Below are 25,663 nucleotides of genomic sequence, written 5' to 3' on the forward strand. Positions count from 1 at the left end.
TGAGTAATACCATGACAGTTTGATCTTGTGCTCTTAAAGGCCCTACCAAATTATAAAGAGAATTTTTGCCTGCCCTGTTAAAGCTTATAGCCATCACAGAGACAATTTGAATATAATATATTGTTCATGTTGTTAGTTTTTAAAATTAAGATAAAAAGCCATTGCAAGTATCTGGTAGCTCATCTATTAAAGTCTTTCTTGGAAGACAGAGTAGACTAGAATGTATCCAAATCACTGAAGAAAATTAAAAGATGGCATTTGAATTCTTGGAATATTCTTTTGGCATTAGCAATTTATTCAAAGAGTTTGTATGTCTTATAACTGGAACTTCTAAACGAAGCTTAGAAGAATTAATTATAGACTTTAGAGAATTTTGACTTCTTTGGTTAACATTAATTAATGTTGAGCAAAGTATTAATGTTGAGCAAAGTATGTTTAGTAAATGCCAATTCTCACTTGATTTCTGTATATATTTTATAGAGAAATAATTTTAAGGACAATGCTTGAGTCATTGAAAAGTAATCTTTTTTTCTGACATACAGTATACTCCTCCAATGTAACTTCATGCATTTAAGGTGAAAACCGTTCTCTTTAGAAAGTGAGGGATCTGAGCAACCTGACCTAGTGGAAGATGTCCCTGCTCATTGCAGAGGGCTTGGGCTAGATGACCATTAAAGGTCCCTTCCAACCCAAACTATTCTATGATTCTACAATTTACAGTAATTAGATAATCCTGTATATTTTGCTGCTCTAACGCCTGTGGTAGTTAGAATGTTATTTAGATGAATACTGGTTTTCTTTCAAGTCCTTGATTTTGCATAGAGAACAAGTCTGAGGTGTCTTTGAGGGTAGAATTAATAAGCTGTATAGGATTCCTGTGTTATCATTTCAGATTTCTTGTACCCGGAGAACATGAGTAGTAGTAAGGATTGTTGCTGTTAACATGGAGTGAACAGTGCATAGTTTTTGTACGCTCTCAAATCTATTATAATTTTGGTCAGCATTATATTATTAGCTGAAAAGTACAGTTCAGCCTTGAATTTTATGACAAAAGTTGTTACATGCTTTTTGAAATATCAGCTGTATTAGTTGTGTGTTCTATATTGGTGACCGAAACCACTCTAAAGATTAGAAGGTTCAGGCGTAATACACAACCTTTAATGCTTTTCTAAACCAACTAAGATTGAGACACAAGGATTGAGATACTGGATATTTTGTTCAGTTGTGGTTTTTTTTTTTTTTTTTTTTTTTTTTTTTTTTTTTTTTTTATAACCTTCATTTCATGTTTTTTTCTGTGTTTCCTTTCTATAGCTTTCTGGGGAAATAGGGTTTGTTTCTTATCAATCTGGCATCAATATATTGAAGATGAAAGAATGACTTCTGTATTTGGTAATACTGTGTCATCCTGGAGGTCCTTCAACTGAACTGAAAATACAGTTGATACATTGCTATTAATGTCTTTAATACTAATTTAGCTTACTGGTACTTTTGAAGGAATAAGAGCAGAATCTGTTTTTTTCTTACATAGGTTTCCTGTTAAACTGTTCTTAAACTAGTATTGGGAAGAAAGAAAAAGAAAGTAAATGTCAGTAGCTGAAGGGAATGATTTTTTAAAAAAAATCCACTCTCTTTTTCCTTAACCTTTTAATTCTAAGCACAGTTATCATAAAGTATGACCTTAGTAAATATATCAAGTTCACAGTTTTGCCTTTGTTACAGGAGTCTGCAGTCTCTGCACTGGCTGCGCTGTGTAATGAATATTACATCAATGAAGAGGGAGAAGCTGATCCAGCTCTACAGGGTAATGACTCATGTTGACAGTAGAGGCAGAAAATATTGGGCTGGACCTAACTTGCACTTTGGAGGTATTGGATAGAAGGGGGAGGAGCATCACTAATTTTAAAGGACCTTAAAATGCTTCAGGAAAGAGTGATAAAATCAGCTGAAAGTCTAGGGAATGTCTCAGGGGTTTTGCTTGTTTTAGACTGGAGATGAATACAAGGTACCATAATAATGAATATTAGGAAAAAGAGATTACTTTTCTATTCCATACTGTAAAACAAAGCAGCAAAGAATATGTGTTTGTGGCAAATCCTAAATTTTAATGAAGTGAGACATGCTCACATCATATTTTGATAAACTGTATGCCAGAGGTCGTGGCTGCCTTAAAGAAGAAGAATTGGTTAGGGATAAGAAGAGAAGGATAGCAAGGACACCCAGGGTTCTTGTAAATGTGCCTATGAAACCTCGTCTCTTTGGGTTTGGATCAGTATGGAGCTTAATTGTTTTTTCCTGAATTCTAAGTTAACTTTTCATCTGGCTTGTGCTTGAAGGAATCCGGGTGATGTAGCCGTGATGGTCTAGGGACATAATTAGAGTCAGATTTGTAGATGCAGGCAAAATTTTTCGTCAGACTTTCTGGAATGATTTAGAGAATAGAATTGTGAGTTGGAAATTTTTCTCTTATAAAAAATCTCTTGTCAGCTCTGTCTTGATTATGCTTTTATTCGGCTTTGTACTGCTCTAAAGCCTCTTCCACACATGGTAACAGAAGTGCCATTATACATGCAAGCATGTTTTAAAAGAAGAAAAAATTGTGTGTTTTCATCTCTGTGCCAGTAAAAACTATATATTTAATGATCATTAAAACCTGTATGTTGTGGGATTGAAATGCACTGCTAAAAATCCTCCCTGTAATATCTGATGTATGCATGTACGTGTGGAAGCTACAGTGCAGAAGACACTCCGTGACAATGCAGGTGCCCTAGATAAGTCAGTTAAAGCAGGTCTAAACATGATTAAGGGGATTAGAAAAAAAAAGGTTTTGGTAAAATGTAACCAGTGTTCCACTATGGCTTGACAGATTAAAATGAAAACATAAATCGAAGATACTTTAGTGATTCGGCATTCTGAGTCTGTCCCTGTAAGACCGCAATTTTATTGAATCACTTCTTTTGCCTCTGTTTGTTTTCACCTTTTCTCTGTTTTATTTTTTCTGTCTTAATGTGTTCTGGTTTGGTTTTGATGACTTTCTCTTTTAATATTCCTTTCAGGATGGGTTGTGTTGAATTAATATTGTAGACACTTCATAGGCCATGTTGTTTTATGAAGCCGGAGACTCTTAGAAGAGTATTAACGTTTGCATTACCCTCAGTAGCATAATTACTAAGTAGTTATAAGTAAAGAGCTGCTCATTTGCTAGTTGTCATGTCTTAATTTTATGTCATTTGGCTAAAATCTCAATCTTAAATTTACATCAATCAAAGGGAAGACTGTCATAGTCTTACTGTCTAAGATCATCTTGCTGTCTAAGCAAGCATTGCATCTTCCTATGGCCTCAAGACTCTATCTTACACTCCAGTGGTTTGGAAATTTTTGAATAATAGATGTGCTCATATGAAGGTATTGCTAACCCCTGGACAGGGAACTAGTTCCCTGATGTAAGGAACTAGTTGAGGCCTGCCCATTGCATAGGGATTTAAAAAAAAAAAAAAGTCGTCTGTCATGAGTTATGATTAATGTGTAGTTTCTTATGGTAGCTATTCTTTCTTCCTCTAGCAAATATTGCTCAATCATTTAAATCTTAGATGACAGTAAGCAATGGCACAATTATCTAATCTTCCTAGGATCTCTGGTTCTTTTTCTTTGAGGATTCAAAAGTGCATATTCAGACCACCTTTCTCCTTTTTGATCCAGAGTTGTGTTTATTGCAGCTGTCTTGGCTGTTCTTAGCAGCTTTTCTGGAGTACCTTGTTTTTCTCTGCATTTTGCAGAAGAGTTTAATATAGTAGCTGAAAAATGTGGTAAAGGAAATATTGTCTGTTAAGTCTATGATAAAGACTACAGTAGAAATACGTAGACAGATTCCTGACTTTTCTTTTTTCTTTTTTTCATTCATCCTCATTTTCTTCTTTCTATCACTTTACTTCATTGGTGAGCCTCCTTTTTTCATGCCCAGTTCAGTTTATTCTTGTTCCTTTCCTCTGTGCCACTGTCTGTAGAGCCGTTGTCCCTGTTTGGTCATGTAACAATGCACAGAATCGGAGCACAGCATCCCTGCTTCCGCGTGGTCGCTTCTTTTGAGCTTTCTCCTGCAAAAAGCCCAGCTTTACTTTTGTCTCTATATAAAAAGTGGCATGATATGATCTTATTGCTTAGGTGTGATCCATGTGTTAATTAAGACTCTTTTGGGGGAAAATTGTTGAATAACTGACCTTCATGAATCAAGAGACACCTGTTTCCTAACACAGAATACTTGTCTAATTATGGAAAATGATGACCTGTAAATATAAGAGAACTTGTTCCCCTGCGTTTATATTTACATGCATGCTTAGACTTATTCTTTGGATTTTTAAAAAATTACAACGTTTTAAAATTAGGACCTTTGTCTTTTCTCTCTCTGAATGACTAGGATTAGTCTGTCTAAAAATCTGACTTCATATGTAGAAAATAAGAATGCATTCATTTAACAGTGAACATCTTAAAATTTTTATTATTTTTTCTGTAGGAAATTAAAGGTATTCTGTATTTTAGTTTAATGAATTATAAAATTTTCTAGCTGCTCTGTTTGGGGCATCTTTTCCTGTTTTATTTTTTTTGTTAGCCAAATGTGTAATGATAACGACGTGGTAGTTGCTTTTCACTCTGTAATTGTATTTTTTCTAGACGAGCTGGTGACACAGTACGTTTCAGAACTACAAAACACAGAGGAAATGATTCGTTGTGGCTTTTCACGAGCTCTTGGGGCCCTTCCAAGATTTCTGCTAAAGGGCAGGCTCCAACAGGTGAGAAAATATGATCATTGTAATGAGAAGAGGGCACACGGTATTTTGAATGAAACCTATGATCGTAATCAAATAAATAATAATGATTGTAATTAAAGGTCTTTGTGAGAGGGGTTTGGATTGTAATGTACAGTAACTCCAGAAAATCATAATGAATTTAGCTTGCCATAGGTTCTGATAATTAAGGTTTAGTCTTGCTTTAGAAGTGTTAATGGAAAAGCCAGAGATTGAATTATCCCTTTGCTATGGAACATTTGTCCAAAGGGAGAAATGAGGCATGCTGACAGGTCATGATGAGAAACCAAACACTGTTTTCGTCTTGGTTCTCTCATATGTGATTGAGCTCATTTTAATATGATATCTAAATTTAACATTTATCATAAACAATGCATTAGATTTCAATATCTCAATTTTTATGTTTTTTCAGGTTTTGGAAGGCTTGAAAAAAGTTACCTTAATTTCTCCTGCAGACGTGAGCTTTGCAGAATCCAGAAGAGATGCCCTAATAGCAATTGCAAAGTATGTTAATTGTCTTTATTTTCGTCTAATTTTCATTCTTTCTCTAGAAGTCGTCTCCTGCTCATTCTGCTTTCTGTTATAGCGTGGTTCTTGACATCAGTTACTCTATTACAAATGCATTTTTAGTGTGGGACTGTGTGCATCTCCATTATTCAATATATCTGATTCAGAGGATTATCACACATCTGAGGATGGAGTACAAATCTGATGGTCGTGTGGTTTTTTTTAAAATCAATTCACTGAATAGCTAGAGTATATTTTAGTTAGCCTTTCTCATGGGCTGCATTTTAGTGAGCTTTAGTGAGGAGGAAGAACATACGTTTTTTCCACTTTCTTAAATAAGATTGAATTGGTTTAAAGAAATTGTACTTTTTCTCTAAAGGAATATTTTCTGTGTTGACATGCCGCAGTGTAGTTGGTGTTAATCGTGTCATAGCATATATGCTCTTAACCTGTTACAATGCAAAAAAAAAAAAATCTCTCTCATGTTAACCATGCCTCCAGTGTAAAGAAGTTCGTTGATATCAAATTCACTGCACGTTATATTAGTTCTTTGCTCTTCTTGCTTACTTCATTTTAAGGAGAGTTCAGAAACTGAGAGGTATTTAAGCATGTTCCTTTTAGTAGTATGATAGACATAAAAACAGTCTGCTTACCTCTTGAGTTTTTTACCTTGCCAGTGTTCCTTTAAACCTGAACGCCGATCAGAAATCCTCAGGTCAAATATAGTACAGTAGGCTCAGAAATATTCTTCATACTGTTTGCAGCAGATGTTATAGGTGTTTAGAATATTGTATGTCCAGGGAATTTTATTAAGCAACAGAACAAAGCTATGATCTTAATGTTTCTCCTTGCTCATGTGGTATTCCTACCCTCCATGTTCTCTTTTTAAAGGGTTTGCCAGACAGTGGGTGTCAAGGGAGAAGGATCCCAGGAAGAATATGTCTGCAAAGATAACGTTACTCGGATTTATGCTACGCTACTTAGTGGTGTGACCGACTACACCACAGACAGCCGAGGAGATGTTGGAGGATGGTAAGATGCCTCACAATCAGAGACTTAAACTTAGCTGTTGTGTTTGATGGCTAATTAAAAACGGATGTCTTTTCAAAACCTGTTAGAAATAGATAGCTCCAAGCTTTTGGAGATTTGAGTATAGGTAGAAATACACTGGAGGAAGAGGAGTAGAAAGTGAAAGGAAAGGCTGACAAGAATTTGTCCCTTGCCTCAGAATTTAGGAAGATGGGGACTGCTGTGTTTTAAACTGAAGTTCAGCCTTATTCTGGTTTTGTGGGTGACATTCTTTTGTTTTAGTGAATATCGGGAATGTATTTAGTTGTAAAAAGTACGGAGATTTAAGCCGTTACTTCTGTTTCTTTGAAATAATCCATTTACTCCTACTTAGGGAACTCTCCTATTGTACGTTGGTGGTGTGGGGATGTTTTGCCAGGAGAGGGAGCAGTTGCATAACGAGTTAGTGACAAATTTTCAAGGCTAATAACTAACTGAGATGGGTAAAAACTTTATAAATCGTGCTGTGGTATTACTGACTCTTTTGTAAGTTTAGGTTTTCAATGATTTCAGCTATTAGATTGCAAGAATACTTAAATCATAAGTCTGTAGGAGTATGTCTATTATTGTGAAGTCTATAGAATAGGTACAAGATTAAGTCTGTAACAGTCATATTTTTGTGATGTTCAGTGTTCACAGTTCCCTTAATATATAAAGAAGATTCAGTATATAAGATTGCATTCATCTGAATGTTCTGTATTCCTTCAGTAGCACTGATCTGAAAAGGCAATTTCTAAATTGATGAACCAAAGCACTATAAAGGCTTATGTCCTCCTTTGGGTTTGTGTTTAACTTCTAAAGAAGCTGTAACTGGGGATGTAACATCACTTACTGCTTGGAAGTTCCTGCAGTCTTTGAATGTGGTAGACAGAGCAGCAGTGAAGATTTCGTGTTATTCGCTTCATCCTGTAGAATTCCACCAGGTAGTTACAGGGTGAGAAAACCACGTGAAACGTGGATCTTAGAGGTCAAATGAGCACTAAGGAAACATACAGGCTCTCCTGTCAGGGTACTTTTCTGTGTGTATTTATGAGCACAAGTATGCCCGGCCTGAGATAGTACTTGTTAATAAAAAGTTTTAAATTATCAGAATTCAGGAATAAACCCAGTATCTGTAGATTTAAAATATATGGCAATTTTGCTGCTATGTAGAAGGCTCAGAGCAGTAACACTTAACCCCTGTATAGAGAAGCCATAAACTAAGTAAATAAACGTGATAAATTGATTTTAGTTGTCTGTTAGTTGTTGGAAACTGATTTTGAGCAAAATCCTGGTTTTGACAAAGACTTCTTAATTTTATTGTCTTAATCCATGATTTTAGTTTGAAAATAAGCAGATATATGTTGCTTTTAGGTACGATTCTATACATGAAGTATCAGCCCCGTTTAACAGTACGGGTAATACTGTTTGTATGGTATGGTAATGACGTGGTAATATATATTTGACCTGTTTGGCGACTATGTGAAGCATCTCAGGGTACAGAGATGTGTGTTCAGGATTGTAAATTAACAACCTGTTGATTGTTCAGATTTAGTGCCTGGCCATGCTTTTATTACATTCCAGGCAGGAAGGGGGGAGTCCCTGAGAAGTACTGGTGTGAAATAATTTTGTTGGTTGGAAAGATTTCCGTATTTTCCCGGTTTATTGAAGAAGCTCTTGTTTAACAGTGCTGGGTCACATGAAGGGCTTTGGTGTTCAGTTTCAGTCATATCCTTGCATAGTGTTTGTATGAAATAACTGGTTTAGATGTTTTTTCAGTCACTGTCCTCTTCTTTGAAGGGTGTTTTCAACAGTAGTATATGAACATGAAACATAATTTCCTTTTAATTTAATGAGTGGCATTTACTATATTGTAACTGGCAGCTGAGACTCAGCAGGTGAGAAGGGGCAGAGGACCACTGAACTGGAAGGCTCCAAACTGGGTATGCTGTGGCTCTAGCAAAGCTGGCGGAGCTCACAGATGATGGTTGCGACCTGTGATGGTAGTTGCTGGCTTGGGAAGGATACAACGGGAGAGCTGTTAGCTGTACCTTGCGGGGGGGGTGTGCACTCCTCCTTGCTCATCATACTACTTTCCGTGGCCAAAACAGTCTCAGTCACTTGCTTGCTCCCTCCTCCCTGCTACAAGCAAAACAGTCCAGGTCTGGAGCGTTGGCTGTGTTCAGCTTCAGCAGCCATGCATGGCATGCTGATCCCTGTTCAGATCCGGGATCGTACTACGTGATGCCAAGTGTGCATTGTGTGAGTTTGGGAACTTTTCGTTTAGGCTCAAATTCCTGGTCACGTCTGTTTTAGGATTCTCGCCTACTCACTCTTGACTTTAGTGACATTATTCCATTTGGTAGCCCAAGGTTTGCTTTAAAAAAAGAAAGAGAGTTGCTTACAGTGGCGTTCTCCTCTCTAGGATTGTTTATTAGATAGCTTGAACACAGGGACAGATGCTGTAAAGTGCATTTGTAATTGCCACGAGGAATGGGAGCAACTATAACACACCCTATAACCAGCTATTGTCTTATGCAGGAAGAAAAGTTGTGGTTGTGCTTTTTTTGTGCTATATATATCATGCTAGAGTTTTTCAGTGCCAGCAATCATCAGGTAGCTGATACTGCTGTCAAACTTCAATGCTTGTGCTGTACCGAGTCATTATCAGCCATTGAGATCTCCTCAGTTCCTGCGTGAGGTGCAGTAGTTACAACTACTCTGTCTTTGAACAGCAAGGGAAGTGTAGGTTCTACAGCGCCAAGCAGGAGAAAGAGATTTTGTGCCATGTTAGTATTGGGCACTTTTTAAATTGACTGGCCTTGTTCCTTTAGGGTGCTTCACTACAATGTTTACCAATGTGTTGGAAAAGTACACAGGGCAAATGATCCAGACTGCTCTTATCAGCCTGAGTTAATATTTGTGTGTTTGTATTTTTCTTGTTTTATGTAATGATACCCAGCTCCTCAGCCGTCAGTACTGGTTGTTAAAATTGTCATACGACAGGGAAATAACAACACAGGACAAGAAATCAGAGAAAAGTAGGTGTGTTTGGCATCTCAAACTTAGAAGAGGAAAGAAGGGTGCAAACTAGCAAGGATCAAGAGCAGGTCATTCCAGCTTGCGCAAGGGAAGAAGGAGCTTGGCTTTGCCTCGCCTCCTTCCTCAGCCCTCAGAGACGCGAGAGGGAGGTGACTGGGTCTCCTGCTCAGAGAATGCGGTAACACAGGAGTGACACAGGTGTAGCTGGAAGAAAATGTAAGAGCAACCATATCAGGCGGGGAGTCAGAGAAAGGGAAGAGATACTAAGCTTTTTGCTTTCAAAATTAGGTGAGATGCTGAAGTAGATAAGAGTGTGGTTAAGTATAATTAGTTATTCATCTAGCAGCTCTCACTTCAGTTCCCCGTGCCTATTGTTTATCTTTCTGTCTAGGTCTAAATTTCAAAACAAAACAAAACTCTACAAAGTGGAAATTTTCAAAGAAATCCTGAGGAAATTAAATTCCCAACACCCATTAAAATTCAAACGTGCTTTGAGCACCAGATTCTTTTAAAGCTTCTTTGGCAATGCCAGCCAAAATCAAGTCAAGAAACATGTAAATGAAAGGGGGAAGGGGAATCCTTTCTCATAGCAAAGTGTTGGCTGCTAAATACTTTTGTGGCCTCTCAAATATGAATGTTTTCTCATTCTGTTTCTTCTAAACCATTGACTAAGATGGAAAGATATGGGGAGAATTGCCATTTCTCTGGAGAGACCTTGTCTTTGGTGTGTAATTTTTGTCTTTCTTTAATGGAATCGTGGGAAAGTTTAACCAGCTTTACTTTCCGTATGCAAACTTTACATTTCTTTTGACAGATTGTTTGCTGGGACTTGTCCAATCTGTCTACAGGTGTTAGACATGAATATCTAATAGTCAGATACTATATGAAAAACTAGGAAAACATCCTTTGATGAAAGATTGCCAAACTTGTATTAAGCTACTTAGGAAAAAATGATGTAATTTACCTTTTTTACCATTATAACAAATGTCCCACCCAGTTTTAGATTGCATAGGCAACTATTTTCAGCTTGTTTTGGACATGAGAAACAGGAATATGTCTTCTCACAGTAGGCAGGTGTACCTTTTCAAATATTTCAATTTTTTCTTTTTCTTTTTCTTTTTTTTTTTTTTTTTTTTTTTCTTTTAAATTATTCCTGAGAAAGGATGACATTCCATGAGTGACTCATGTGATGAACGTTTTGGTCCGGGTCTTCTGCAGGATCATGTAACCAGTTGAGGATCTGCCGTGGTATTGCCCATGTCTTAAGAAAGAAACTACTTTTAACAACTCATGTATTGACAAGGCATGTGGTTTAAAACAAGCATATTGTTGTTTTTTTGTTTTTTATTGAAATTACACTCTTAATCTTTTTTTATATTGATATTATATTTAGACATTTTGAAGGCAGAAAATCTTCACCATATAGATAAGATGCACTTCAAGCACAACTTAGTGTTACTTTAGCCAATCTTTTTCATCAAACTAATTATTATTTGGCATAGAGATTTAAGCCATTCTGAGTCACAGTATTTTTTTAATGTTGGAAATGTTAAGCTTGAAAATTTACAAGAATATGACACTTTTAACAGTGCTTACATATCTTAATGTCAAAATGCGGGTTGGCCTTTTTAGAAGACGATTTGAAGCAGACAGAGCACTTAGGTTTAAATGCATCTACTTGCACGCTAAATATTACTAATCATTATAAATTTTAACCTTCTTAAAATAAAGAATAAACCTGATGACATCTTGCTGGAATAAAAAATCAGATGGTGAGGCAGGGCTCTTGCCTGGAAACTAGGATGGCAGTTGTACCCTCAGTGCAATGTGGGCTTCACTTCACAGAATGGGGCTTGGGGGTACAGCTGCACACACTCCTCTTCCTCCCAAAAATATGATAGCTGCTCTCAGTGGTCACTGCTTTCATTATTTTCAATTTTTTTGCCAGTGTCTAACTTAACTGCTGATGTGTTTATTTAAATAAATAGTGATGTAACTACTCTAATACATCTCTGTTTCAACAGGGTACGTGAAGCTGCTATGACAAGTTTAATGGAAGTGACGCTTCTGCTGGTTCAGAGTGAAGCGGAGTTAATTAATGCCAACATGTATGCTACTTGTACTATTTTTGTGTCTTATCTCTTATAGCCACATCCAGTCCATACAAGAAAGCATTGCTTACATATTGTATACTTACTCCTTTATTGAGTGTGACAGAACTTCTGATAGAAGGGCATCAAGCTTACACCCATACAGATGCTGAGAATATTGTATCTGTTTTTCAGAGAGACTAAGCTTATTGCGAGAAACTGGGTGGCAGTCCCACCTTTGAAATACAGTGCATCTGTGAGATGTGGTCTATACTTGCTGCCTCTGTGGAGCTTGCCAGTATTGTTCACTTAAATAGAAAGCAAACTTGCCCGCTTACCCAGAGCATTGCATCATTAATTTGGAATGTGATAAAATGTGGAGATGAGTTTGTATTCATTTCTGTCTTCTTTGCAGAATTATTAGTATGGAAATACAGAAAACCATAATTTAGACTGAGCTTCTGATTTTTAATTTCATGATACAATACTCCTAATAGTAAAAAAAAAAAAAAAGAAGAATTCTTACCAATTTTTAAGCATAGATTGAGCTGCAGCAAAACTTTCCTAATAATGGTGTTGCTTTATGGACAGAGCATGCCCAATGGTTAGCTGGATATATACAGGATTTCTTTTTTAATTTAAAAAACCCTAAACTTTGAAGGACACTTTGAAGGAAAATACTGGCTTCTGTAGGAATACACTACTCAACCAGCGCCCGTTGTCCAGTGGCTTCCTCCTGTTGGTCTGTTGCAGACATAGCTTATTCACATGAAACTTAGAAAAACATTCCTGCCAGCTGGATCACATTTTGTAAATATTCTGGGTCTTGCTGTAACTGAAGGAACTGTAGGTGCTTTTGCTGTCATTAGTGGTCCTTTCTGAAGGTGTAAAGGGTCTTGTGGAACATAATGCTGTAGCTGAGTTATGAATGTCAGCAAAATAGGATATGGTTAAAAACTAGCCAGAGTTGAAGAACTGATTCATTTGGGGTATATGAGATTAGGGATAGACCTTGTCCTCTGCTACATGTGCAATTTTCTACCTGAAAATGTGCTGTTCTCAAGGTGCCTGCGCTATTTCCATCTGAAATGTAGCAGGTCATCCAAACCATAAAGCACCTGCGTATCTTTTTGGATGAAAGGTGGTATGTGAATATCAAATACTATGTAATATTAACGTCATGACGTTTTTTGATTGATTTATGGACAACAAAGCTTTAAAGATTCTGTTGATTCATGTTGATGTCTTAAATCCCTTGTACATTCATTACAAAGAGTTAAACCAGAATACTTTCATACGAGGATAGTTTTTATATCGTTGAAACAATTAAAATTTAAATACACATTTTACTGATTAAATTATGTGATGAATTGTTTTCTTCTTTGTAGCTGCAAACAGATTATGTGCTGGCTGTCTCAACAGTCGGCTGAAAAAATAGATAAATTTCGAGCTCATGCAGGATCTGTGTTCCTTACTCTTTTACATTTTGACCATCCTCCAGTTCCACACATACCTCATCGAGAAGAGCTAGAGAGGATATTTCCAAGGTAATATATTGGAGAAGGTATCCCAAACCAGTGAAAATAAAAAAAACGCATGCACACAGTTAACACAAGCAACCTGATGTAATTTCTGTGCGCAAATGCCTACTATGTGGATTGAGGAATATTTGATGCTGTTTGTTGGAATTTCATTGAAGTGTACAACGAACGTGCGTAAACGTATAAAATAGAACTTCGTATAGTATGAGTGTGTGTTAAAACCATGGTTTCTGAGGGAGATAGGTCTTACGTGGTCACGCTGCATAAGTCTTTCTCTGGATCAACCCCAATTAATTTCTGAACCCATCAGCCAGTTTCATGGTGGATGCTAGAGATCATGTCAGCAGTAGATAGTTGGGAGACCATTGGTAAAACAGATCTCCTGGGAGCTCTGTTTTGGTAATCCTGCTGTTTATGAAATGTCTGGTTTATAATCTCATTTTCTTTTCATAATGTGAGAGCTGTAATTTCCTGGCGGTCCCCCTTCCTCAGTTTTTTTTCCCCGACTGGAAAACGCTGATTGAACATAATGATAATTTTTAATGAGTTGTATTATTTTAACCAAGCTGCAGTTGCAGTGGTTTTCCAAGATGGGATTTTCAGTTAAAGTAAGAGTGAGAACAGCTCGTTCCTGATGGTGATTATAATACCTGATTGGGATGAGGAAGAGCCAACTTTGTGTCCCCGTTCTGTTTGTTCAGCAGAATCTCAGCCTCCTGTAACTCAAAAAGTGCTCAGTCTGCTAGGCTGCTGATTGATCTGTGGTGGGGTGTATGCGTGTCAGCCTTTCCTGGGATAAGTCTGTCTTTGAATCAGTTGGTGGGAGAGAACTGGGAATGGAATGCAAGAAGGAGAACTTGTTTTCTTGGTGTAGAGAAAAGTGCATGTGTAAAGGAAACTGTGGATCAAATCCCTTATCTGAATCAGAACAGGGACTTGAAGATTGCTTCCCTTTACTGGCAGTGGCTGAAGTTTTGATTTGTATTTTCCCCATGTGCTTAAAGACCGATAATTAGTTTGATTTTTAGGTAATTCAGAGACTTTCTTTGCTGACATGCTGCTTGACAATGAGGAGCTATCATAGGAATGTATGGAGAAGAAAGGCAGTGCACGCATACAAGATGATTTTTTTCCTTTCCCCAGGTCAGAGAAAGAGACTCTAAACTGGAATGCTGCATCAGAAGCTTTCCCTCGAATCACCCAGCTTTTGGGCTTGCCAACGTACCAATACTATGTGCTTTTGGGTCTCTCGGTGTCTGTTGGTGGATTAACAGAGACAACGGTAAGAAAGCAGAGCGGCTTTCCTCTTTGGTAGGAGAATGCATTTACCTGACAGAATTGCTGACTGAGTGTTCAGTCTGTTACAATGGATATTGCAGATCGTTATTTCTAGGAGAATTTCAGATGTAAGATTTTTAGAAGAAATCAAGTCATACTTATAAAACTGATGGGCTTTATATTTTTCATATTTAAAAGTATTTTCTTGAGTTACTGAGCATGCAGGAAACAAGGAGGCAGGACACTGTGGTTCGCATTTCCTGGCTTGGTAGAGGCCGAGTGTTCCAGTCTGTTGGCTCAATCAACTCCTACGTTTATTTGCTCACCTTTCAAAGCTGTTAACAAGGACGAGCCGTTCAGCTTGCTATATGTGGCTAAATGCAAGGTGATTGCTCTTTTTAAATGAGGTGAATCCGTGTTTTCATTTGTAACCTGTGTTGTCTCTCTTTTTTTTTTTTTTTTTTAGATGAATCGAGGTGTTAATTATTAGTTGTCAATGTGTTAACAGTATGCTCAGATTTTTTTTTTTGTTAATTTGATATGCTTTCTAAAAAAGTACCAAAGAGATACAAAAAGTTGCGTTACAAAGAAATATAATTCAGATATCTCTCTGAATCCTCTGAGCTTTGCAACCTCTGTTTCATTCTTCTGTGCACGAACAGTGTCTTTATCGCTGGTTTTGGTAGTTTGTTATGCTGCCAAAATATTGAAGACTTGATTGTAATTTTAGTGTATCCTTCTGTCCTTATATTACAGCTTGTCTTGCTAGTTTCAGAATTCTTAATTTCAAGATACTTGGCTTCTAACTTTTTTGTTATTTGATATAGCCAAAGATGTAACATATATGAAAACAACTATTGGGGTAAGGACGTGGTTCAATATGAGATTCAAAACGACACTGCAGAGAAGTATCAGACCAGCAGCAGAATGTTCTGGACTGTCACTTAAGTCTTTAAATTGCAGTGGCTCTGTAAGAAAAGGAGGGAGGAGGTCATGAGTCAGCACCCCAACAGTGTTTCTAATTAAGATTACCATCTCTAATTAAGAAAGCTGGTAGAAAAGTGGTAGGTGTCGGGCAACGCAGTTTTTGTGGAGAGAGAACAGCTCCTGCTGGGTTCATAGAAGGAAGGAGGAAATAATTTCCAGCTTGTCTCCCGTGGCTTCCGCTTCTCAGTCTTACCGTGAGCTGTTCAGCGTATGCCCAAACGATGGTATTTGCCTGGTGCCATGGGTTCTGCGCTTCTGAGCAAGAGAAGGCCACACGCCTTTGGGTTTCGTGTGGCTGAGAATTTGGTGTCTGTGCAGTCTCATGTATTTAAATGAATTTTGAGAATTTTAATGTTTCTAAAATAGCAACTAATTATATAGCAATGGCTATTTTAAAACTTTGAAACCATATGCGTATTCGTTTGTGACAATAATTATCGGATAGACAATGTAACTCTTAACAGATTTTTTTAATAGCAGACATGCATATGAAATTCAGCTTTTAGTCAAACACAGTTAGTTATAGGAGGCTCCACCAAAACCAAAGTTATTCGTGTAAGTATAAAAAGGGAGGAAAGTTGTGGAGAAACAGACATTCTGACTGCTACCCGAGGTCAGAGGAAAATTCTTATTCAACATTTTATTATCTTTTTTCTTTTTTTTTTTTAAAGTTCTGGTTGTGCTTGGTTTTGAAAAGTGTAAACAGTTCAGTTACTTCTAGCTCCCTTCCCTTGTTACCATCTGCCAGTATATTTAAGGAAAACCTTCTGTACTGTTTTCAAAATATGATTTTGAAATGTTAACTTTCGGTGACCCTGCATTTTTCTTTAACACTAGGGGCTTGTTCCGGTTAAAATATTCTCAAGGGCTTTGGCTTTAGAAAGAAGATGACCTAATTCTCTTTTGAGCCAGCCAGAAGTGCAAGGAAGGCTCAAAGTATGGGGTACTTGCACTTAGGATTATACAGCATGTGGTGAACTACATTTTAATATTTAAAAAGTGATACATAAATTAGAATTGATGTGTGTTATAATGACTTGTGTTTCAAACTATTCTATCAAAGCCTGTAGTGTTCTTTGCTGAATATGCAGGGACTGATTTAAAACATGAACAGAACATTTTAAGAACTGTTCTATTAAATCCATATGAAAGAAGCAGATTTTTTAAATCCTGGTTAAGGGAAAAGGATTATTCAAGTATGTGTTCTTGCCGTCACCTGTCTGTGTTCTTGTGATCTCTCCTTTCTTCCCTCTCTCACTTAAAGAATATATACCCACATACAAATGTTGACATGAAAGTTAGAAAGTTAGAAGATTCTTGTATACTGCAAGATAATCTGAGTTCAAATGTCGGTTTGTCTTTAAATCATCTCGGGGAATTAGTAGGAGAAAGGCTGCATTGTAATTCAGTGGTCAGTGGCTATTTTTCCATAGTTAAAATTGCTCTGCAGTATATTTAGCAAGAGTAGTTCTTTGTTTTGCTTCTTAAAGAGATTTTCTGAAATGAGCTGTGTGGGGTATCTCAGAAACATTTTGGTGGCAGTGTGGTTGCTGAAAGAATTGTAGCTCGAGCCTTTGAAGTAATCTGGAAAAACAGAAGATGTCATTCCCTTTGGGATTTGGCATTCTGCAACATCGCCTTGGTTCAAAGGGCACTTTCTCTGTGTAAAAGAATCTTCTAATTATATTTCTGGCCCACAATGATGCGTATTTCTTACGGCTGCATAAAAAATCCTCTCAGTATATGGAGATCAGAACCGTACAATGGTGTTCTTTCTCCAGTTCACAAACCCTGTAGTTTCAGGGGTCGGGATATAATTCTGATATAATTTCATTATTGTTGAACTACACTACATTTAAAATTCTGTTAAAGCACAGAATGTCCTGTGATTCCTCTCCCCCCATAAAGAGTGAAAATTACATTTTAAAATGTTACAGAAATTTAAAGTAAAAACTTTAAAAAAAAAAAAAAAAAAAAGAGAAGCAACCTATTTTGAAAAGGAAAAGTTTTCTCCCAGGCCAGTACCAGGATTCCAGCATGAGATGCCAAAGGCCTGTAGCAATTGGAGTAGCCAGTTCCAAAACTACACGATGAATGCATATGTATGTTAAAGCACCTGACAAGAATTAAAGCCTGTCTATGGCATACGGATGTTAATATTATGTACGTGCCAAATAAATTATACAATTTATGTTTTACTTTCCTCAAAACGGACTCACTGTTTGCCAGTTACGTTTATGACTATGTACCGTCTGGAGAAAATACTGGGCTCTGAACAGCTGTGTTAGTTCTTACAGATGAAAATGTTGGGACGTTTGTAGATGATGTTCTAAAACATCTGGTTACTGTGATGAATTGTATGCAAATTAATGCATATTTGGGTTGAAGAAACAGGCCCCAAATACAGTTTTTTTGGTTGACAACTCTAGAGCAAAGTACATTTGAGAATAATTTCTGTCATTCTTTTTTTAAAGAAAAAAATAGTGTGAATTTTCCTACTTCTTGTAAAATATCACTGACTCGAGTCTTAGAGTTACTGGCCTCCAAAGATTTGATTTATTAAAAGGAGTGTTGCAAGTAAGACAAGGGAGACATGGTTTCACTTGTGCTAAAATTTAAATGATATGCAATTTTTACTGAAGCTACTGGGAAAACAGGCTACTGCCACTTCAGTGCTGTAAATTTGTCAGGATCAGAAATGATCCAAACCCAGTGTTATTTATTGAGCGTAACAAGGTTTCTTCTGCACGCGTTACAGGAATGTTCTGACTCTGTGAGTAGGTCTTTCTCTGTTGAAATGCTTCCATGAAAACTGGAGCCTTTAGCAATTATCTGTATATAAAAATGCTGATTTTGTCCAGGCCTTTCCAGTAGTTTTTCACTTGACTTCCATTTGTGGTGCATTAGGTGCAGAAGGCTGAATTCTGTTACGATACTCGGGGCTCTGAGAAGACTGTGGTTAGATGGGAGACTGACAACCATTAGGGTATGTTGATCTCCTGAACATCTTCAGTACAGGCTCCTCCTTCCTCATCATGCCCCACTGGCTTTTTTAGGTGGTCTGTCCAAGACGGTGCTGCAACGTAAGAATCGGAGCCCTTAGGTGGATTTGGCATCTTTGTAGCTGATGGCTAGCTGAGATTTTGAATACTCTCTTACAAAACTCGATGCCTAAGCTAATTTTCTTTTGGCCATATCAGTCCCACTTCTTGCCTCAAGACTCTTCAGAAGTATTGTACTTCAGTTTTGCACCAAGCTGACTAGGAAACAATTTTGTAAAGGTTTGTGTAGACACCTTATTTCTACGCCACGCACCTCTCCAGAGCTGTTCGTGGCCTTCTCCCCTTGCTGTAGCTACACTTCCTCATCCTCTTCCCCTGGTTCAGGAGGTAAAATCCTTAGGACTTTAATTTTATCATCAGATGAATGGTCCCTTTGAACTCTCTTCGCTTTATCGTCTATTGCCTATCACTGAAGGCTGTTGGCTCAAATGATGGGAGAGTCAAGCCTTGGCAAACCCTGGTTTTACTCTGTTTAATAAGAACAAGGTCATTCTCAGGCCTCCTCTTAAATTCTTATCCAAAGTTGTCCCAGTTCCAGCCCATTAACCTCCTAATTTCCTTTCCCAGTCCTCGTGCAACCCCAGGGAAAGGTAAATGTCACACATTTGATATAGTGTGAATTCTGTGTTCTGCGTAGATGAGGAAGACATTTGGAAATGCTCTTCTCTGCAAATACTCGTCAGCCGTTAAGGTTGTAGCTCAGACGTCGTCCTCATAGGTTATCATCTGGGAAAAAAGGAGTGTTCACCTGAGGAGGAAATATGGCTTTAACCTGTTCATGTAACGTTGTCCTGTTACGTTGGAGTTTCTTCCAGTAACGTTCGTATGGTCTATGCTGACTATTTGGAAAATGTCCCATTTTTAAATCTCCCAAGCAGTTATGTGATGGTTTATCCACACCTGTACTTTTGTGTTGTTTAATTACTTGCTAATGAAGAAATGCTGTCTTCGTTACACAGTTTCTCTGATTATCCTGCTACTCTGTCTTGGTTTTGCACAGCTTTGGAACATCCTACTTGTAGCTATGCTTGCCCTTTTCTTTCGTGCCTGTTCTTGCTTTTCAATCATTTGAATCTGCAGGAAAAGCATTGAGTAATTAAGTTTTCTTCAAAAAATGGTGCGAGATCTGCAAGGTAGCTTAAAAGACGAAATAAGAGAGAAAAATTGCATGGTTAACCGTACACGTTTTAAGATCTTTTCCTGAGACTTGACTCTGATATAACCTTTCTTCTGTTTATAATTGATGTCTGCTAGTGTAAGGTATTAGACAAAATATTTCTTCTTTATTTGTAATGGTCTTAGATGCACAGATTGTTTTAAAGGCTAGTATACAATAATTAAGCAGGTTTTAAATTTTCAGGAAATCTCTCTTCCTTACAACTGTCTATCCTCTGAAGACCGTTCAGTGTAAGGACACGGTGTATCCCCAGCATACAGGGAAACAAACATTACTTTTGGCATATGAAAGAACCACAGTTCAATTCAGTATTTCAGTTTAGTATAGCTGGCTTTGTTTAAACAATTTTTACTGAGATTTGACTATCATTTTGAAATGCAGAATAACTGAATAATTTCTTTAAATTGCTTCACTCTTTTAAAGAAATATTTCTGCTTCTGCGTTGCCCAGTGTGTTTCACTATAGAACAAATTGTTAAGATAGCAGACTGCTGCTTTCCAGGTACCGTGGGTTGCTGTGCGGTGGTGTTTACACGTAGGCTACGGCTTTTGAAAACTGGTTCAGAGTTTTGATTCAAGGCTAAAATGTTTCTTGTTCTTCTGTGCTGGTGCGCCCATAAACGTTACTGATAGAAAATGTAAATTAGATAACATGTTTAAATAGAGATTCCTCTCTTTTGCTTTCAGGAAGACGCTTGTGAAACTTCTCATACCGATCTAATAATTTTTTTTTTTCTTTTCTTGATAGAAGGGTCAGTCTTCTGTGAGGGAACTGATTGCACCTTTGAATGAGCTATCAAAATGCTATGTATGAGCTTCAGAAAGGAAATCTGCACTGCCTGGATAGGCTTACTTATTGCTTACAGCCCCCTCTTGACTCAACAGAAAATTATTTAACGCTTGCAACCAAAACTGACAGAAGTTTGCACTTCAAAACGGATGTGTCCCACCTACCCTTCCCACAGCCCCCTCCGTTGTGAGCCCGTTTGCTATAGGGGGACACCCCAACCTCCCCCTTCCCTAAGCACCTTGTCCAAGCCCGGCAGGACTGATAATCCTTCACATCAGGGTCGGGAAAACTCAGAAACCTGATGATGTTCATCCTTGATGAGATATTTTCCTTTGAGGTAGTTCCTGTAACAAACACTCCCAACTTTTTCTTCTCATCCTCAAGAGAAGTCATTTATTTTTAAAAGATGAGTCTGGAAACTAAAATTCCTACCTCTCCCAGAAATGGAAAATCTTAGCATTAGTAGGGATGTTCACATAGCCTGTTGCAGTCCTTGTCCCCCTGCTCAAGGGAGTACCGTTAGCCGCCTGGGGGCACGGATCCCGCAGGAAAGGGGGATCCCGCAGAGGCTCTGCCTTCTCCCCTCCCGCGCCGCAGGTCCGGGTTTCAGGGCTGAAGCCCGAGCAGGGTCGGGAGAGGAGACGGCGGCCTGGCGTGCGCTGGCGGGTGCTGTGGCTCCTGGGCTGCGGGGACCGCGACGGCAGGAAGGTGTTGAGTGGAGGCCGCAGCCTGTGATGCTGAAGAGCTGGCGTGACCCTAACGGACTGCTTCCAGCTGAGCCTGCGGCACGGGCACTGAAACCTCCTTCTGCCATCTTTCTCACCTAGCTGATTAACGTAATGAAGCTAAACCAAGAGTCATTATTTCTGAGTTGTTTTTAATTTTTAACCCGAGTTTACTGCTGGTTTGTGTGGCCTGCACCACGTGCCCAAGAGCTTGCCTGCATTTTTCAATTACATCAGCTTGTTTAATAAATATTACCTCTTGAACTTCTTGTGTACTCTTTAACTTTCTGAGCCCTAACAATATTATTATTTGAAGTAAAGCAGGATAGTCATAGCGGTTTGGGGATGTTTTATTTTGAGAGAAAGAAAATAATGAACCTTTAATGTGGTCTTTTTTTTCTACAATGGCAAAACTTAAAAAGGAAAAAAAAAAAACCCTTCCTTGGAAAAGGGTTAATGAAAGTAAAATAGCCATCTTCCTGTCAGATGTTGATACTGAATTTATACACGTGGCTGCCGTTGGAAGAGTGTGTTCCCAGTGCGGGTGTGCAGCCCAGGTAGCGAGGGAGAAGCGTAATGCTGTGTAGTCGGTGGTTTTGTGTGTTGTGGCGGGGTTAATTCCCGGCGCCTTCACCTGAGCTTCCTTCCGTTGCAGCTCAGATACTCTGCCCAGAGCCTTTTTGACTACATGAAGAAAATCCAGAATGATTCCAGCGCTATGGAGAGTTTTTGTGAGACGTTGCTAAAAGTCTTCGAGGACAACCTGCGGAATGACCGGTAATGTTTTTCTTTTGCTTTTTTATCTTTAACAGCAGGACTATGTGAAGTTGGATGTATGGCACATCTTTTTAAATATGCCTAGATGAAGTTTGCCTGAGCCATGTAAATTTGCTTTAATACAGCTGTTTGGTACAGCAGTACCTTTGCTAAAATGTATAACAAAGAAGTGATGGTAGAATAGTTTGCATTTTCTATAGTTTAATATAGCACATAATGTGATAAGCATCAGTTTTTTATATAATGCAATATTGGTGATCATATATTGCTGCCCATTTTTCAGTGTAGTCCAGTCTGCATTTCATTTAGGTAGTGATTTTTCACAAATACTTGAAGTATAATTTTCTTGTGAAGATTTTTCTTTAAAGGTGACTCATTCCACATAATGAGATTAATTTCCCTAAGCCTCACTTATGAAACATGTGCAAAACAGAAAATATTCCCTAGGGGGAAAAAAACCCACAACTATTAATAGAATTTTCAGTTTTATTTTATTTTTATTTTGTTTCTTGTCTCAGCTGTTGAAATAGAAAACATGACCACAGCTCACACGTTGTGTGTTGGTTCATTCGGTAATTACCTGTAGTGAGAAGGTGTTGTAACTTCTGATACATTTTGTGGAATACGATGTTTATATACTAGAAAATAAATTAATATTTTCTACTACTGTTAATTGTGTTTTCAGGACCCTGCAAGTTTAAACCAGGCATGTAGTTAATTAGGTTTTTTCCTTTTGACTGTAATGGAATGTCCCCCTCTCAGCCAAGGAGGATGATTTAGCCAACACACAGAAGTTACCGAGCAACCCTCCTCTGTGTAAATTAGAGTTCTAATTTAAATATGTGTAGGTAGATAGGAAGTTTCTTTCTTTGCTTCTAATTAAAAATATTGTATATATATTTATGCCAAGAAGTGTATTTACGCTGTTAAATTATTTTCTTTCATCAGGGTGTCTGTACCTCTCCTGACAATGCTGGACCAAATGCTGGCGAACGGCTGTTTTGATATATTTACCATGCAAGAGAAGTAGGTTGCTGTCTTTTTTTGTTTATTTTCCGCCATGCAACAGGCCTCTGAAATCTGAAATCTTACACTGACTGCTGCTGAATGTTGCTCTGGATGTGTGTGTGGGGTGTGTGTGTATGGATATAATGTTTTAATTTTCCTGAAGTGGGGCAGATGTGATAAATTCTGGAGCAGACAGCCTTGGAAGAGTCTTGATAAAAATCTTTGCCTCTCATATCAGTGTAGAAGTTGGTTATTGGTTCATTGTTTAACAACCAGTATGTTAATCAAATCCCTTTGGATGTTTCAGCTGGCCGACTGGGGCCTGCATCAGATCCAGTTCACTTCTTCCCTTTGTAGCTTCCTAAACGCGTGCTTTGGGAGTACGTTCTTCATCGCGCGGTCAGCCTTTAGCAAGGGCAGCGTCCTGTTGTGACGCTGCGCAACAGTGTGCCTACAAGCGATCGCTTCCAAAATCCCACTGCTTTTGTTAATGTGAATATCTCCAAAGAAGTTAATTAAGATTCTAATAAGAATAATAAAAAAGGCATGTCCCAGCTTTTCCACACCGGGTTTAGTCTTCTGGAAAGTACTTAGTTCAAGAATGGATACACATGAATAAGGTATTCCAATGTGAAATCATGTTTTTTTGCAGACGTTTCAGAAGAGAATGATTTTAATTTCAGTAACGTTAAAATATATTCCACAAGCAGCATCTTGGCACATCTACAGATAATTGCAGAATTGTACAACGTGAATCCTACGAGCACGTTTACTGGATTTGGAATCTGTTGATTCAAGAATTGCTCACAGCAGATAAATTGGAAAAGCTTTTATCACTCTAAAAGTTTTAATTGAGCCTACTCTTGTTTTCAAGTGTGCATGTAGATAATCTCTCTTAAATCAAATTTGGCAGTCCCTTTTTGCATGGGAATTTCAAAGGAGTCAAATACAGATGGAATGAGTATTATTTGTTCGGTTTGGTAATCGTGCCAGTGATCTGGGACTTCCACATCGGCTCCAGTCTTCCCTGCTGTGGAAGATGATAGATTATGGCTGGGAATCCCAGGTACGGTCTGTGTCTGTGTCTGTGTCTCCCACATCATGGGTCCCTGAACAGAAAGCACGTGATAGCATCGCTGCATCGGCTGCCTAAGTGAGACTCAAACTCGATCCTGTGGTGCCATTGTAAGGCTTGATTAAAAAGGCCTGAAGTAGGATCCAGGGGGATTATGGGGGGAGAGGAGAAAGATTTTGAAGCCGATCCAAATGTATTTGCTTCCAGTTTGGTGAAGAAACCAAAAAAGAAAAGTAATAATTATACAGCTGAGTGGATCATTCTCCTGGCAAGGGAATGAAATATTGGCAGGTAGTGCAAGAACTCATTATCACGCGAAAGCTCTGAAGGCCAGAGCTCTAGAAAGTTTGAAGATAGCTAGAAGGAGACAGAGAATTTAGTTCCTGCGTGTGACAGCTTTTTGGTAATATAGGTGCCTTACGGTTGAGAGGTAATCGGGAACGAGTCGCTGTGTGTACTCCACGGAGAGCCAGGGGAGCCCGACGTACCGGGCTCTGCTGGGCTCTCGGAGCCTGCGTGCAGATCAGCTGAACGTGGCAGATGGGTGAGCCCAAAATGATATTTTGTGCAATGTTTACATCTCCTTCCTTTGGCATATGTCGTTTGGGTATAGTTCGGGATGGATGAGCACCCGTACTGGCTCTGAGGCCTGCCCGCCTGCGCTGCTGGGTGCCACCTACTTCTTTTTTGCGTAGAAGAAAAGTGTGACTTCGGGCCTGGTTTCTTGAGCGGGACCATTTACTCCCTTTTCAAAGCAGCATGCCATAAAAGTCTAGAAATACAATGCAGAATGAGGCTGGAAAATGAGACGCTCTGCTTGGTGGCATGAGAAGGCCACGTGTGCATGCAGTTCCAGATACTTTTATATAAAGCGTGCCTATAATAAGGGGGGTGAGGTGCACAGTTGTTTTTAGAAAACAGTCTTACTGCTGGTGAGCAACTTGCCCGTTGCTTCTGTTCTGCAGCGAACGTCTTGCTTGTCATGCAGCAAATGAAAAACTTTTTGGAGAAGCTGGGAATGAAACATTAGCATTCCTTGGGGTGTTTGGTTCCCATTCCATCTCCTTCCCTCATGTTTTACCGCATTGGGCTGAGTGGAGTTGTAGGATGTCGGCATCAGGATTATGCCTGCGCCAGCCCCTTAATCAATAACTGTCGCATTATAAAAAAGTATTTGCAAATGCATTTTGAAGTTTCAAATGGATACTGTGCACTATCCTGGACCTTTTTTTTTCCCCTAATAAAACCTTAGCAGCCCAGAGGAGGTAACATCCTACACTGCTCACTTTAAACAGGATTAATAGCTGTTGGCTGAATTAGTTTGACACTCGGTAGGAGCTCAGTGCTCCTGTTCAAGCAGGTTGCCACAGGGTGTCACTCCTGCCCCGCAGAGGTCCTGCCTCTCCGCGCCATCCCGCTCATAATGTTTAGAGTACGCAGCTTGGCGCTTCTGGCCTGGTTCTGCGGCTGAATTTCAGCGTTTGCGAAGCTCTCTGTACGGCCGGTCTCCTGATCTCTGCGCAGGAGGGCAAGCGCTGGGTGTTTCTCCTCCGTTATGGTACGGTGAATGCGCGTTTAAAGCCAGATTCATTTGTCACGCGTGGGTCGTTCCTCTGCCAGGGCCCTGCTGAACCTGCCAGCGGGGAAGCAAAGCGTAGGGTAAATACCTGTCCGCTGGGGTTTGAAACGAATCACCTGCAGTAGCACCGGCGTAGGCAAAAGGCTATCAGAAGCAGCTTTTCTTTGTTGTGCTTGGCTC

At 38.7% G+C, this 25,663-nt stretch overlaps 1 protein-coding gene across 2 annotated transcripts in view; it reads left to right on the forward strand.

Moving 5' to 3' along the window:
- The window catches only part of TBCD (tubulin folding cofactor D), a 131,272-nt gene that overhangs the window by 94,080 nt on the left and 11,529 nt on the right, over positions 1 to 25,663 (forward strand). Inside the window, exons 27-35 of one of the 2 annotated variants that reach the window (XM_082326585.1) lie at positions 1,720 to 1,801; positions 4,666 to 4,784; positions 5,212 to 5,303; positions 6,198 to 6,338; positions 11,420 to 11,503; positions 12,874 to 13,032; positions 14,170 to 14,308; positions 21,700 to 21,821; positions 22,770 to 22,847. In XM_082326585.1, the coding sequence (XP_082182711.1) occupies positions 1,720 to 1,801; positions 4,666 to 4,784; positions 5,212 to 5,303; positions 6,198 to 6,338; positions 11,420 to 11,503; positions 12,874 to 13,032; positions 14,170 to 14,308; positions 21,700 to 21,821; positions 22,770 to 22,847 (1,016 nt within the window). Of the gene's footprint in view, positions 1 to 1,719; positions 1,802 to 4,665; positions 4,785 to 5,211; positions 5,304 to 6,197; positions 6,339 to 11,419; positions 11,504 to 12,873; positions 13,033 to 14,169; positions 14,309 to 21,699; positions 21,822 to 22,769; positions 22,852 to 25,663 lie in introns of both variants that reach the window. The other variant, XM_082326586.1, reaches the window with a different exon arrangement.

The sequence above is a fragment of the Platalea leucorodia genome (genome assembly GCF_965183815.1).
Source record: "Platalea leucorodia genome assembly, chromosome: 14".
Classification (NCBI taxonomy): Eukaryota; Metazoa; Chordata; class Aves; order Pelecaniformes; family Threskiornithidae; genus Platalea; species Platalea leucorodia.